At 37.1% G+C, this 14126-nt stretch overlaps 1 protein-coding gene and 1 long non-coding RNA gene across 5 annotated transcripts in view; one reads left to right on the forward strand and one right to left on the reverse strand.

The window, feature by feature from the left end:
• LOC137093704 (uncharacterized) overlaps nucleotides 1–1158 on the forward strand; it is a 115507-nt gene extending 114349 nt beyond the window's left edge. For all 3 annotated transcript variants that reach the window (XR_010908549.1, XR_010908550.1, XR_010908551.1), the window contains one exon: nucleotides 216–1158. This is a non-coding gene — a long non-coding RNA (uncharacterized lncRNA). The remainder of the gene's footprint in view (nucleotides 1–215) is intronic.
• The window catches only part of grin2ca (glutamate receptor, ionotropic, N-methyl D-aspartate 2Ca), a 110910-nt gene that overhangs the window by 61893 nt on the left and 34891 nt on the right, over nucleotides 1–14126 (reverse strand). For both annotated transcript variants that reach the window (XM_067458479.1, XM_067458488.1), the window contains one exon: nucleotides 8746–9187. In XM_067458479.1, the coding sequence (XP_067314580.1) occupies nucleotides 8746–9171 (426 nt within the window). In that variant the 5' untranslated portion in view covers nucleotides 9172–9187. The remainder of the gene's footprint in view (nucleotides 1–8745; nucleotides 9188–14126) is intronic.

Genomic DNA, 14126 nt, shown 5'->3' on the forward strand with positions numbered 1-14126 from the left:
GGTACATTGTATTGCATAATAATGATGGCGCATTGTCAGTGGAGATAATGTCAAGTTTATCTCATCTCGTATTTTACATCTCATCTTGAATGCAATATTTCTGTCTCTCTGCTCTCAACCATATGCACTGTATTTGGTTGGGAGTGTGCACATGCATATTGTTAAAAAATGCAGAATGTTGCTGGTGACTCAAAGAACATATCCTTCCCTTCCAGGCCCCTCCCCCTTTTGCTGACATCACGTGTCGTATCTAAACGCAGAGCTTTGGACAGGATTACCACCCTCATCATCAACACATGGACACAGAAAAGAAACACTGATAAATTCACCAACAAATCATGCGCCGTATTGATGTTCATAACATATTTTGTTAATGTTGTTACCCAACAAACCATAAATACATCATGGTTTATTCCAAGATAAACGTGTTATCTGTGAACATGACAATGTCTGTCTGTACAGGACAAAATGTTAATTTTTTGAGCTACTTGCAATGGAGGTAACTTGTCATTTTTCACCACAGACGTGTATTATTATTATTATAACTAACGTATTTAACTAATGTTAACAAATGAGGTGTTAGTAAATATATTTATTGCGCTTCAAATCTATAATTTTGTCAAATTAAAGTGTAAAATATTATTTAATTCTGTTAATTTAGGTTACAAAAATAAAATAAATTAAACTTACAAAGATGATGGAGTTGAATTTTGATTTAATTACCACCTCGTTCATTTGATAAACAAATGCAAAAGTGTGTGTTAGTGTTGGGGAAAGTTACTTTTGACAGTAATGCATTACAGTATTGCATTACTTATTAAAAAAAATAACTAATTGTGTAACTTGGTTATGTTACATTTTACATAACTTTTTGTCACCTGTGCTGGGCTTGTTTGTTTGCTTTTTTAATAACAACAACAAAAAACAAAATCTTGAGTTTATCTAAAGTCATTTTCAGTTATATAGTAAAATTGGATCATCAAAGGTCAGCAGCAAAGCTTTGGCTAATAATGTGAGATATATTTCAGTATATTTGTGTTATTCAACATATTTATTGCAGGTTTATATAATATTCTGAGTTTGCATTTACTGTTTTTCATATTGTGGAATACTGATTAGTGTTAGATTAGTAAATGCCTGCTCAGACTAAAACTACAACCACCAGCACACACAATGCCTTTGCACAATTTCTCTGACAGGAGAACTGTGAGTCAATAAATGGAAAAACAAAGTAACTTGCATTACTTATTTGAAAAATTAACTTGTTGTAAATTTAAATGTATTGTTACTTTACTAGTTACTTGAAAAAGTTATATGATAACATAACACACATTACTTGTAATGCATTACCCCCAGCACTGGAGTGTGTTTTAGTGGTTTCATTAATAAAAATCAACAAGGCAAAAAGTGTCCATATGCTATTCATGTTTTTAACCTACAATCATAGATACACTCAATTTTTCACCCCTTCTCTTTGGTTTTCTCTAGCTATCGCCCCTCATTATTCAACTATAGGTGTCCTGGTCCAGTGAGAAGATAAATATTATAGCTTAGCTGTGTATGCATGCTTTATCTCCAAAGCACACTTCTCTCTGTGTGTCCCTCCATGTGTGTGAGAGATAGCGAGTCCACTATGTTGAACTCACACAGACCTGTGGCTCTGTGCACGGCCAGATAAAGCAAATCTCTCGCTCTCTCAGGAGCTTCTAGGCAAACCCAGTAAACAAATACAACTTCATATATAAGAAATTAAATATATTGGCAAAAAGAAAGATGTGTTCATTTGCTATTCTATTTCCTCTTGCCTGAAAACAGTTAGTCATCTGCCTGATCTCTCTGTGTCTGTGCCACTTGTGCAGCCGAAAGCAGCGTGAGTGCCACATTGATCTATGATTGACTGCTGAGAGGAAACACACAATGATTTCATCCTCATCGTGCAGTTAACTTATGAATGCTCGCTTCACTTCGAGATTAGATTCTGTACGTGGCCCGCAAGAACAACAAAGTCCAAATAAATGAATTTTTGGTGACTAAATTGGATTCAGGTTGTTGCAAAGGATCAGAGGCATTGCCATGAATGTCTAAAGGTTTTTACCTTTTTTTCCAAGGTAACAGAGGACAAAAATAGCCATATGACTACTGTATGTTTGGCTTGGTAAGGGAGATACAGAATAAAGTTACAAGCTGTAATTGTATGTAATGAAGCGCAAAACTCAGAGCAAATCAAGTTTTCTATATGTATATCCCTCCATGTTTTATTGTTGAAGCATACTCCTTAAAAACATGAAATAGGATGAAGATTAAAGAACTCAGTTAATCTGTATCAGAGTAATAGATTAAAAAAAACCTCAGAGGGAAGGTGGTTGTCACATTTTGTATCTGTTTATCCGTTCCGTTTATGTCTGTGCTTCTAGATTAGTTTTTTAGCCTGTTATTAGTTTGGTTCTCCTCCGTTCGCTCCCCGTTTGTTCGTATGGTTACTGGTTGGTTTAGTTCTGTTCAGAGTCTGTTTCTGTGAGATAAATTCCTGAGTCTGTGAGAGAAATTCCTGAGTCTGTGTCTGTGAGAGAAATTCCTGAGTCTGTGTCTGTGAGAGAAATTCCTGTGTCTGTGAGAGAAATTCCTGAGTCTGTGTCTGTGAGAGAAATACCTGAGTCTGTGAGAGAAATTCCTGAGTCTGTGTCTGTGAGAGAAATTCCTGTGTCTGTGAGAGAAATTCCTGAGTCTGTGTCTGTGAGAGAAATACCTGAGTCTGTTCCTGTGAGAGAAATTCCTGAGTCTGTTCCTGTGAGAGAAATTCCTGAGTCTGTTCCTGTGAGAGAAATTCCTGAGTCTGTTCCTGTGAGAGAAATTCCAGAGCCATGTGGCTATTTTTGGTCATTTGTTACCTTGAAAAACAAAGGTAAAAACATTTAGGCATTCATGGCAATGCTATGATTAACTGTGTTTAATTAACTAAACACTCCTGAACAGAACTAAACCAGCCCCTGACAAGACTCCAATGACGGCTCCAGCCCCTGACCAGAGTCCAGTGATGGCTCCTACCAAGAAAATATTGGGGGGTACTATACATCCTCAGCCATAGAGGACACATACATCTGAGCCGCCCTGGTCCCCTAAACTGCTCACCTCCCACCCCTTGGATCTCTGCTGCATCTCTGCTGCAACCAATTGTAACAGTGGTACATTTGCATTTGTCTGTTTCACCACATTATTGCAGTAATATTTTAGTTACTATGGTTACATACACCAGGTAATTTCTGTTAAACAGCCACTGATTGTAAGTACTCTCCAGGAAATCATAGTGTCTTAAAGTCATAGTGACCTTGTCCTGCAGTTTTGAGTACCAATGGTCTTGTATGATTGGATACTGAATTTTACTTTGTTTTAGTGCACATCTTGCTACTTGTTAATTACAGACAAGCCTGCAGTCTCCCTCTCATTTACTGAAGCTTTCGCGCCTCAATCGCCCCCCGGTGACCAGTCCCAGTATAGCCGCCCCTCTGTGTTTTCTAATGGACGCGAGACAAACAAAACAATAAAATTACACTTCAAATATTATTTCCCCAAAGTTAGTTTATGTCATTGAAGGCAGTTATCATCACGATGATTTCATTTCAAGTGTTCGTTTTTAAAATAAGTTTAGTTTTAGTTAGTTATCTGACGCTTTAAAAACGGGGGGTGTGACGTCATGATTGACAGCTGAGACTGACGGCTTCTCTGAGTGAAGTTGTCACTGAGGCTCTAACAGACTTTTTTCGGAATTTTTGGGAGCAGATTAGAGCTTTAGCTTTAATTTCTACATTTCCATAACTGTTTATTTCACACCAACATAATTAATTGTTCTGCATCTGCGAGAGTATGGGCGGGCTTTTGATATCGCAGCTGTCCTTCCTGCTCTACTTCCTGCACTCTACTGCGCAACTCCGGTCCCGAAATCGCTACTGCGCAGACTCGGTCCCAAGATGTCAGCGCCGTGCACCCCCGCCTAAAAAAGCTTCAAATATGGCAAGCGGAAACGGATGATGTCGAGTCGTCCATATTTTTTTACGGTCTATGATTACAGACTAGTAAAATATGCCCCGACATGTAAAAAAAAAAAAAAAAGCAATCGACATGGCCACAATATCTGACGTTCAAATATTTTGACATAAAAGTTGCAAGAAAAGTATCCTCAAAGGGGACATTATTCTAAAACTCTGAGTGCAATTTAATGTACAGAAAGGAGCAAGGAGAACCAATCTCACATTTACCTTGTCATAAACATGATCTATTGCCATAAATATAAAAATAAATTAAGAGGAATGACTAAGCACTTCCAAAAAACATTTAACGTGGCAATGTACAAGTGGAAGACAGTGGACAGTGGAGATTCACTTTGTACCTGATTACAGATATTACCTACAAACAATCTGATGACCCTAAACCGCTGGAACGCTGGTACTGCCGAGAGTTCAGTCTTGGCTCTTCAGCAGGTAAACATAATGCGATCATGCCAGCTACTTCCTTATATATACCCACGTGGGTAGGCGGAGTTACCCATGCAAATCTCGCATGCCCATGGCATTGGCACTGCCATTGGTCGTTTTCTAGACCTCGAACATGATAGGCTTCTATGATGATAGGCGAAACTCCCATTCGTCTCCGTTCCCTCCTCAGGGAACGAGGGTTACATATATGTAACCCAGATGCTTTCTAGGGGGAGGGAGGGGGGTTAATTTTAATGTGGCACTAAAATGCCGTCACATAGTCCTCAGATTGAGAAAATTTAGACCACCAGATTTACAGCAAGGGAGGCTGATGGAATTTCTTTGTCTTGCTATATGCAGGAAAGGTGGGCAGCAGCGAGGCCATCTGGTGTAACGGTGGCATTCATCAGTCAGAACCTGAGGTGCCTGTCAACAGTCCACTGGGTGAAGCTGTGCCAGCCTGCCAATGAAAGCTTTAAACTTAGAGCTATACAATAATAGTTCAACCCTTTAAACTCTCACCCTATCGTTCATTTTACACATACGGCAATGTGTCTATACAAGTATACAAGTAGGGCCTACATTTTGTATTGGCATATCCTAATCTGTTTCATGTTTTGATAAATGATAATCTTAAGATGATGAAAATACAACAAACTAATTTTATCATGATTATGACAGTGTACCAGACTAAAGTTAACAAACACATCACAGAAACAACAACTGGGATTGTAGAAAAATCTCTTACAAAACAATGGGATAAATATTAAAGCCATTGAGAGAACTTTTCTTTTGATTCTCCCACTAAGAAAAAAAAAAAAAAAAAAAAAATTATATATATATATATATATATTATTTTCATCTCAATAAGCTCTATAAACACAATATTACTTAAAATACACATCATCTTAACAACCGTAAAAATACTTATTAATGTAAGTGCATGGAGTTTGAGAGGATTATGCACAAAAATACCACTTCAAAGACAATAAAAGACTCTCCTAAATATGTTTCCAGGTTCAATTTGCAGCTTCAGTGACAGAATTGATGGCTTCAGTAGAGTAAACACTGATCCATCTATCATTCAGAACATACGTAAAATGTAATACTTTTTTAAATCTGTTTGAAAATGCAATAACATTTATTAAGCGTTGAACTTGCAATATTCTCCCGCTAGCCGTTATGCACTGCAGCCCTTTAGTAATAACGGTTTAGCCAGAAATATGGATTTAGCATTAAAAACCCGGAATATTCTGTTATTGTGATTTGAATATAAATAGAGTCAGATGGCAAAATACTGCTACAGAATCACAAAGCAACAGTTTAAAATCTCTAGATGCCATAAACTAGAGGTCAGCAGTCCATTTTATTGCTTCATCTGGTGCCCTAAATAAACATTACATTTCTATGTTTATCCCTGGACCTGCTCAATGTCATTGTTCATTGCCATTTGCATAGAAGCAATAAAACAGGCAGGGATCATCTATTGTCCCTCTCAGCTCCATTTTGAACTGAAGCGAAGGTCAGCTGATCTTGGTTTCACTGCAGTTGTTTTGAACAACACAGAGTGACGCATGTAGAAAGAGGATGGAGCTAAAACTCTCAATGTATTAGAGTTCTCTAATGAGACATCCATATCCAGACTCTTTCACAAATAACCAACGACTCTAGACAAACTGCTAGAAAAAAAGAAATGACTTTGAAGGTTATAATACGTTATACAGTATGTGGCGCAGTAATTTTCTATGATGTACTGCCACATCACAGAAAACTGTGACTCTTATCAAACCCACAAAATGAGATGACAAAAATAATCACACTTCCAATCTGATTGGTCTAAAATTAGCAAGGTCCATTTTTTGAATGCAGTATCGCTTTGGTATTATCATTTTCATTTGTATCCGCCCCTAAACCTCATTTATGAAAAGATAGCTTAATGTTGACTGCACTACAAAACTTTGGAAAACCAACCCAATGGCAAACTAAATTCAAGCAGGGGAAACACATTGATCTTGTAAATAATGAAAACATGATGAATGATGATTCTCAAACTAGCCACTATTTCCCCAGTTCTGTGCTGAAAAACAAGGGTTTCTGGAAATGAACACTGGACCCAATGCTGTGTCCCAAGACATTTTAGCATTGAGAGACTTGTGCCTATTTTTTCATTTCATTGGGGACTCATCTGGGAAATATTGTATTAACAAAGTTTACAATGCCCAATTAAATCAACCAGCTTCTTCAGTTAATTCTGCTTTCACATTAGAGTGTTTGGTGCAGATCTGTTTGACATCAGAGATTGGTTTAATTGGTTTAAGTGAATGTGTTTTTTATTTAAAAATTATTGGGTGTGCAGCAAATATTTTCATAACACAGCAATTACCTAGCAACAGTTGTAAACAATTGCCAGTAGAGTTCATGGCGGTACTTATTTCATAACATTTACATTTAGCATTTTCGCAAAGCCATTTACATTGCATTCAGGCACCTTTTTTGTTTTTCGATTCATGCACCATCATGCTCTTCTCTTTGAGCTACAGGAATGTTCCTCTTGTTGATGACACAAACGTACCACAGTTTCGACTCAAAAGTACCAAAGTATGCATTTAACGAACGGTACGTGTTCCCTACACTGAAAAAATGTGAGTTGGATTTACATTATTTAATTGTGTACATTAGTCCCACATAAATCAATTAAGTTAAACAAACATAATTTGTTCATGTAATTTTGTGGATTTTTTTTTTAAAGTGACAGAATTAAGTAGTCTCAAATAATTTGTACGGGGGATTAAACAAAATGCATGCTTTTTTTATTTAGTTCTTTCCTGAAAAATATATTTTACATATAATATGTTTACATATAGTCCACAAGTGAAAAAAATGGCTGCATTTATCACAATGAAGCCTTGATTCTTAATACTGTGTATGTCCTGTGTATACCTGGATGGCCCACAGCTGGACTGTGTGTGTGTGTGTGTGTGTGTGTGTGTGTGTGTGTGTGTGTGTGTGTGTGTGTGTGTGTGTGTGTGTGTGTGTGTGTGTGTGTGTGTGTGTGTGTGTGTGTGTGTGTGTGTGTGTGTGTGTGTGTGTGTGCGATGGTAGTTTATGAGTCCCTCTTTTACTGACCAATGGTCTTCAGAAGGAAACAGGATGCATTAAGAGCCGTGGGGTGAAAACTTTTCAACAGGATGATGTCGTTTTAACATGTTGTTTAAATTTATCAATTTTTTCCATTTAGTGCTGCCCTTCAAAAGCAACAGAAGATATTTACGTTTCCCGGAAGACAAATTAAGCACAATTTACCTTGATCATCAAATTCAAAACATTTTCACCCCCGGCTCTTAAAGCGTTGGTTTTCTTCTGGAGCATCAGTGAATGTCTGAACCTTTTTAATAGTTGTGTTTGAGTCCCTCAGTCGTCCTCAGAGTGAAAAGATGGATCTCAAAATCATGCAGTCAGTGCTGGAGAGGGTTCAAATATGCAAAAAATTGCTGGAAAACTGAAGAATTGGGGGGAAAATTGGGCAGTTTAACTACTCAGGACAAACAAAGACACTCAAGAACAACCATCACAAAACACGAAAACAGCCGTGGATCATCCGGGTAACAAAACACAGTATTAAGAATCACGGGATCATAAACTTTTGAACAGGGTTATTTTTATACATTCAGCTGTTTGTTTGTTTTTTGTCATGTGGACTATGTGTAAACATATCTTATGTTATATCATCTTATATAATTTTTTAATATCTAATTCAGGACAGTAGTAAATAAAAAATAACATGCATTTCATATGAGCCCTCTTATTTTATTAAAATGATTCACCTTTTTTTCCCACATGCACAAAAGAATCTGTAAGGGGTATGTAAACTTCTGAGCAAGACTGTATATCAGACTCCTGTCCCTAGTTTCCCCCATAGCTGTGCTATCATGGCCTTCTCTTTCTTCTAAAATAATAACATTATTTCATCTCAAATCAATATTTCATGTCCATTTATTTAGATATATTTGCTAAGCAGCCGTGTAATTAGTGAGATAATGTGCAGTCGGCCAAAAATAAACCCCTTCTGGATGAATCAGGACCTCTCCCCTTCACATCAGGGTCTTGATGACCCTGTCAGGGTTCATTTGCATGCTGACTGTTTTTTTCCCCTAAAGAAACTTTGATGCAGACTGTGAAAAAAAACTCTGATCTCAGCTTGAACACCCCAAAAAAATCTGAGTTTACTCATCCAGCTCAAGCGACTTTAGAAACTGGCGCAGTGCTGGACTCTGACCTTGTGAGGCAGGACGACGGCAGATCCCCCACTGATGCCCACGATGGGCACGGCCGTCTGCGTGGAGATGAAGTCCAGGATCTGCGCCACAGCCTCGGACCCAATGTTATCTTCAAACACCACGCCGTGCACCCTGTTAGCAGCCAGTGTGTCGCAGATGCGCGTCAGTAGAGAGCGTGGGTTGGTGTTGTTCACCAGCACAGTGATGGGGTTGACCTCCAGCGGCAGGTCGAGGAAGTTCTCCCGGCTCAACCGCCCCTTGATCTCCAGCTGGTAGGCGGAGCCGCTGAACACCACGGCCACGTTCACGGTGGGCTCAACCATCCCGAACGGCCGGCACTGGCAGCGGGGGGTGAAGCAGACAGACAGCAGCAGCAGCAATGGCAGCCACAGTGTGTCGCTGAGACAGCCTAGATGAACGCCCATCTCAGTCGCCTACTGCCTAGAATGACGAAAACACAAAATAGGATGTTGAGGTTTTTGGTTGTTGACCTTCTAATTAAAGGGTTAGTTCACCCAAAAAATGAAAATTCGGTCATTAAATACTACCCTAATGTCGTTCGACATTCATAAGACCTCCGTTCATCTTCAGAACACAAATGAAGATATTAGTGTTGAAATCCGATGGCTCAGAAAGGCCTTCATTGACACCAATGTCATTTCCTCTCTCAAGACCCATAAAGGCACTAAAGACGTCGATACAAAGCCCATCTCACTACAGCGGCTCTACAATCATTTTATGAAGCCACGAGAATAGTTTTTGTGTGCAAATAAGCTAAATAATTACTTATATAGTGATGGGCCGATTTGAAAAAAAAGCTTTGAACCGTCTTGAATCAGTGAATCGATTCATCATTCGGAATCATGAACCGATACACTGATTCATAACCGTTTGAAACTTTGTTTTAAAATTGTATGGGTCTTTTATGGGTCTTGAGAGAGGAAATGACATTGAGGGCCTTTCTGAGCCATCGGATTTCAACAAAAATATCTTCATTTGTGTTCAGAAGATGAACCAAGGTCTGACGGGTGTCAAACGACATGAGGGTGAGGAATTAATGACAGAATTGTCATTTTTGGGTGAACTTACCCTTTTTGAAGCACTACATAAATGAATGTTTTAATGCAGTAAACATTAACTACGTTTATATGAGCTCAAATAATCCGTTAGTAATCGGCTTGATGGCTTAATCGGATTGAAAAGCCTTCATGTAAACTCCTTGCATGTAAATGAAAATTATTGGATTCAGTCAGATTGGTGAAAATGTACACTGTAAAAAAAATGGATTGTTTTTTGTTGGTTTAACTTAAAAAAGTAAGTAACCTGGTTGCCTTAAAATTTTGAGTTTATTGAAATTAAAAAATTGAGTTGATACAGTGAAGGAAATTAGTTTAATAAATAGAAACTCAAAATAGTTTTGTATCTGAACCACATAAAAAATTTGATAAACCATGAAAATAGCACTGTTTGGCATGTTTTACTGCATCATCAGAAATAAAACACACATAATTACCCAATATGCTCAAAAAATATTTTTAAAATATTTTAAAAAAGGTTGTCGAATCTCAAAAAATGTTCATTGTATTAACTCAAAATTTCAATTTCAATGAACTCAAAATTTTAAGGCAACCAGGTAACTTTTTTTCTAAATAATTTTTGACAGTGTATGGATGCAAAAAGCTAATGTGAGGAACAATGTAATCATAGTTAAGTAATCATCCATATTTTGCTGCCTTTATGTCTTAGTCAAATTACAACAAGTTTTGACACCAAAAGTACTCTTATTTATTTTTTTCAATTCATCCATGTGTGGTTTTGTTGTTGACGGCAGAAAGAATATATATAAACTGTATAGCAAAATATTAAAGAAGTTATCTTTGTAGTTGCCTAAAGAAGACACTACCATATTTTATTTACAGGTTAAAAAAAAAGAAAATTTGGATTGCATGGAATTAAACTCAGCTGATAAATAAACTCATTTTAATATTTAGTATGACTTAATCAGCCTAATATATAACTAGGTTACACACATTTTTTTTTTTTAAAAGAGGCAGGTCTGGCAGATTTAGCTACTTAAAATAGTCAGCATGTTTTCCCGTTTAGCTGACGTCTACTTTCTCAAACCATTCCTCTAACAACCTTCATTCTGGCTTGTTATGCCAACATTTCACCATCCAATTAATTGCTAACGATTAAATAAAATCCATGTCACATTTTTTTCTCATTAAATATTATGACTCAATAAAACATATAAGATCACAGAAGTACATTTGTGCAGTGAAAATGCAAATGCTGTTGCATACTGACATTAACATCTAAATAAAAACATTTTAATTCGAAAATTGTTTTTATTATAAATAATATTGTTAATTTAAATTATATTCAAATTATGCCATGGTCTGTCTGAATACTCATTTTAGATTGGTCGGAAGTTGTGCAATAAAACCTTTAATGCACAAGTAGTTCCAAGTCAGTTGAAACACTATTAATGCGCTTTTTTCATTTAAGCTCACATATAAGCCTACATCGCTCACATACACAGTGCAGAGATTAATATACAAATACGGAGCCCTGTACATAGCATAAAACTAGTATAGGCTAAATTGTGCCTATAATTTATAAATCGAAGAACAAATTAGTAAATCGTGTGGACGGTTAAGCAAGTCGAGAGAACCAGTAGTAGGCTAAATCATCTGCACAATTTAGCAAATCGAGGGAACTAAATATTAATTTGTGTGCATTATATATAAATCAAGAGAACGAATTAGTCAGTTGTGCACACAATTTAGCCTAGTTTTATTTCTTGCACGACATGTGTGGGGCTCCGTACAAAAAACAAACATTCAGGAGCTCAGAAACTTGTTATCAACGCTGCCCCTCAACTTTTAGTAATAAAACGATGAAACGCAGCATTTTATTTCACGGCTTCCTTGTTAAGAGAGAAAAAGGTTTAACAGACACAGGTAGCCTACGACTCTCTCTCTCTCTCTCGATAATTAACTCAAATAAATGCTATAATTCATTCAAATAAATGTAACCTTACACACTACTTTATCTCTGTCTGATTCAAAGCGGGCAGAATGCTGGATATAACGAGACCAGTGTTGGGTAAGTTACTCTAAAAAAGTAATTCATTGCTAGTTACTAATTACATCTTCAATGGTGTAATTAGATTACTGTACAAATTACTCGCTCTAAAAAGTATTGAATTACTTATTACTAATTACTTTCTACATCCTATTTCAACATCAACTAGTTAAGTGATTCAAGACATGAAACTGCCCTTTTAATTCATTCAAATACAAAATATAAAACTACATCATTATTCTTATTAACTGACCAAAGTAATTAAATTACAGTAACTAATTACTTAGTAACTAGTTACACTCAACACTGAACGAGATATAGGGTAACTGATGAAAATAACCGTCAGTTTTACCCTTCCGGTCAAATATTTCACTGCAAACTTCATAAAAACTTAAACTTCTCAGTGTTGGCAAATGACCATGGTAATGCCACATTCCAGGCAAACCATAACCCGTGTTTTTCCAACTTTCTACCCGTGAAAATGCACTGGAACTGCAGTCAAACCCGTGACTTCCCACCCATGAACTTGAACTATAGATCAATGTACTTCCACTCACAAGCTCTGACGTCACATAGCCCACTAAAACAACAATGGCAGCCCCAATGCTTCAGTATGAAATATGAATTCAATATTCCCGGGAGTTACTTTTACAATAGTACAAGCCCTACAGTGTGAAGCAAAGCAAACTGTGGAATGTGTATTTGAGCTTGGAAGTCTATGTTCACACAGTCTACAACATAAGTTCGAAAATATGATCACATACCACCCACTTTCCATTCCCTTCACTGGCTTCCTATTTCCGCAAGGATTGAATATAAGGTCTCCTTTCTAACCCACCAGTGCATCTATGGAAATGCCCCCTCCTATCTGAAAGAAATACTCACATCTTCAACTACAGCTCGATCACTTCGTTTTACAAATTCTAACCTCGTTCATCTTCCCAAGACTATGCTCAGCTCTATGGGTGATCGGGCTTTCTGTTCTGCCGCTCCTCGGAAACTTTTTTTGGGAGAGCTTATGTCTTTTAGCTATTAAATCTATTAGTATTTTGCCATTTTTTAATTATCTTAACTGTAGCACTTTGAGATTTGTTCCAAATGTAAAGTGCAATACAATTTTTTTATTATTATTATTATAAATGCTCTGAACAAAAAGATTAATCATTTAAAATCCGAAAGAGCGCCAAAAACGAGGTGTTTGACAGTACTTCTCAGTACTCGCCAGGGGAGGTTCCCCAGTTGTGTGAGGGTTGTTTACATTCGTCCCTGAGCAAACGAGGAAAATGCGACAAGGGAGATTGAGCGTTTGGTAGGCTACAAAAATTGCAATCTGCATTTCCTGACGCACCAAGTTATCCTTGGAGATTTTAATAATTGTAAATTGGAGAAAGCACTGGGCCATGACCTGCCCTACATGCAAAGACAACATTTTAGATTTACATTTAGTTAGGACCCATTTTCTATGAAATCTGTGCTCTGTCCCTTCACCAACTGAGAGTACATGCACTGTGGAAGCAGTCTACAGTGACTGGTAACAAATAAAGGTCACATACGCTCAGTTGATCATTTTAGACCAGTGGTGCTCGCTCATGTCTCTAGTTGTGAAATGTTTTGAGAAATTGGTGAAGAGAGAAATTATCCAAAGGACCCAGTGTTCTTTAGACCCCTTTCAATTTGCATATAGGGGAAAACCAGGTATAGAGGATGCATTAGCAAACTATCTTCACTTAGCACTTCAGCATTTAGACAAGCCGAAAACATTTGCAAAATTACTCTTTATTGATTTTTTTTCATCTACCTTCACTACTATTCAGCCACACATCTTAGTCAGGAAACTTATTAATAAATTTACTTAGTATTTTAGTATTGTGGGATGGATTTTACATTTCCTTGTGCATAACACAGAGGGTCTAAGTAAATGACTAAATGTAAATTTATCCTCTCTCCTTCACTATTGATTTTGTATACTAATGACTGTAAGATAAATTTTGAAAATAGACATAATATAAAATTAGCAGATGACTCTATAAATATTAGTTCATCGAGTTAGGGGGACTACATTTAGTTGATGATTTTGTGGTGTCAGGATTGTCTGGCTACTACCCGATCAGACCAAGCTCAATTTAAGATTGAACATTGGTCTGGGGTGTCTGCTCTGTATTTTCTACTGCACAAGAGGCGTGATCAATGAACATTATTCAAATGGCTTTGCACACAATTGGATAGTCCTTCAGCCAATCAGACCACAATAGGCGTGATCAACGAGCATTATTCAAATGGCTTTGCACACAAT

The sequence above is a fragment of the Pseudorasbora parva genome, chromosome 2 (genome assembly GCF_024679245.1).
Source record: "Pseudorasbora parva isolate DD20220531a chromosome 2, ASM2467924v1, whole genome shotgun sequence".
NCBI classification, from domain to species: domain Eukaryota; kingdom Metazoa; phylum Chordata; class Actinopteri; order Cypriniformes; family Gobionidae; genus Pseudorasbora; species Pseudorasbora parva.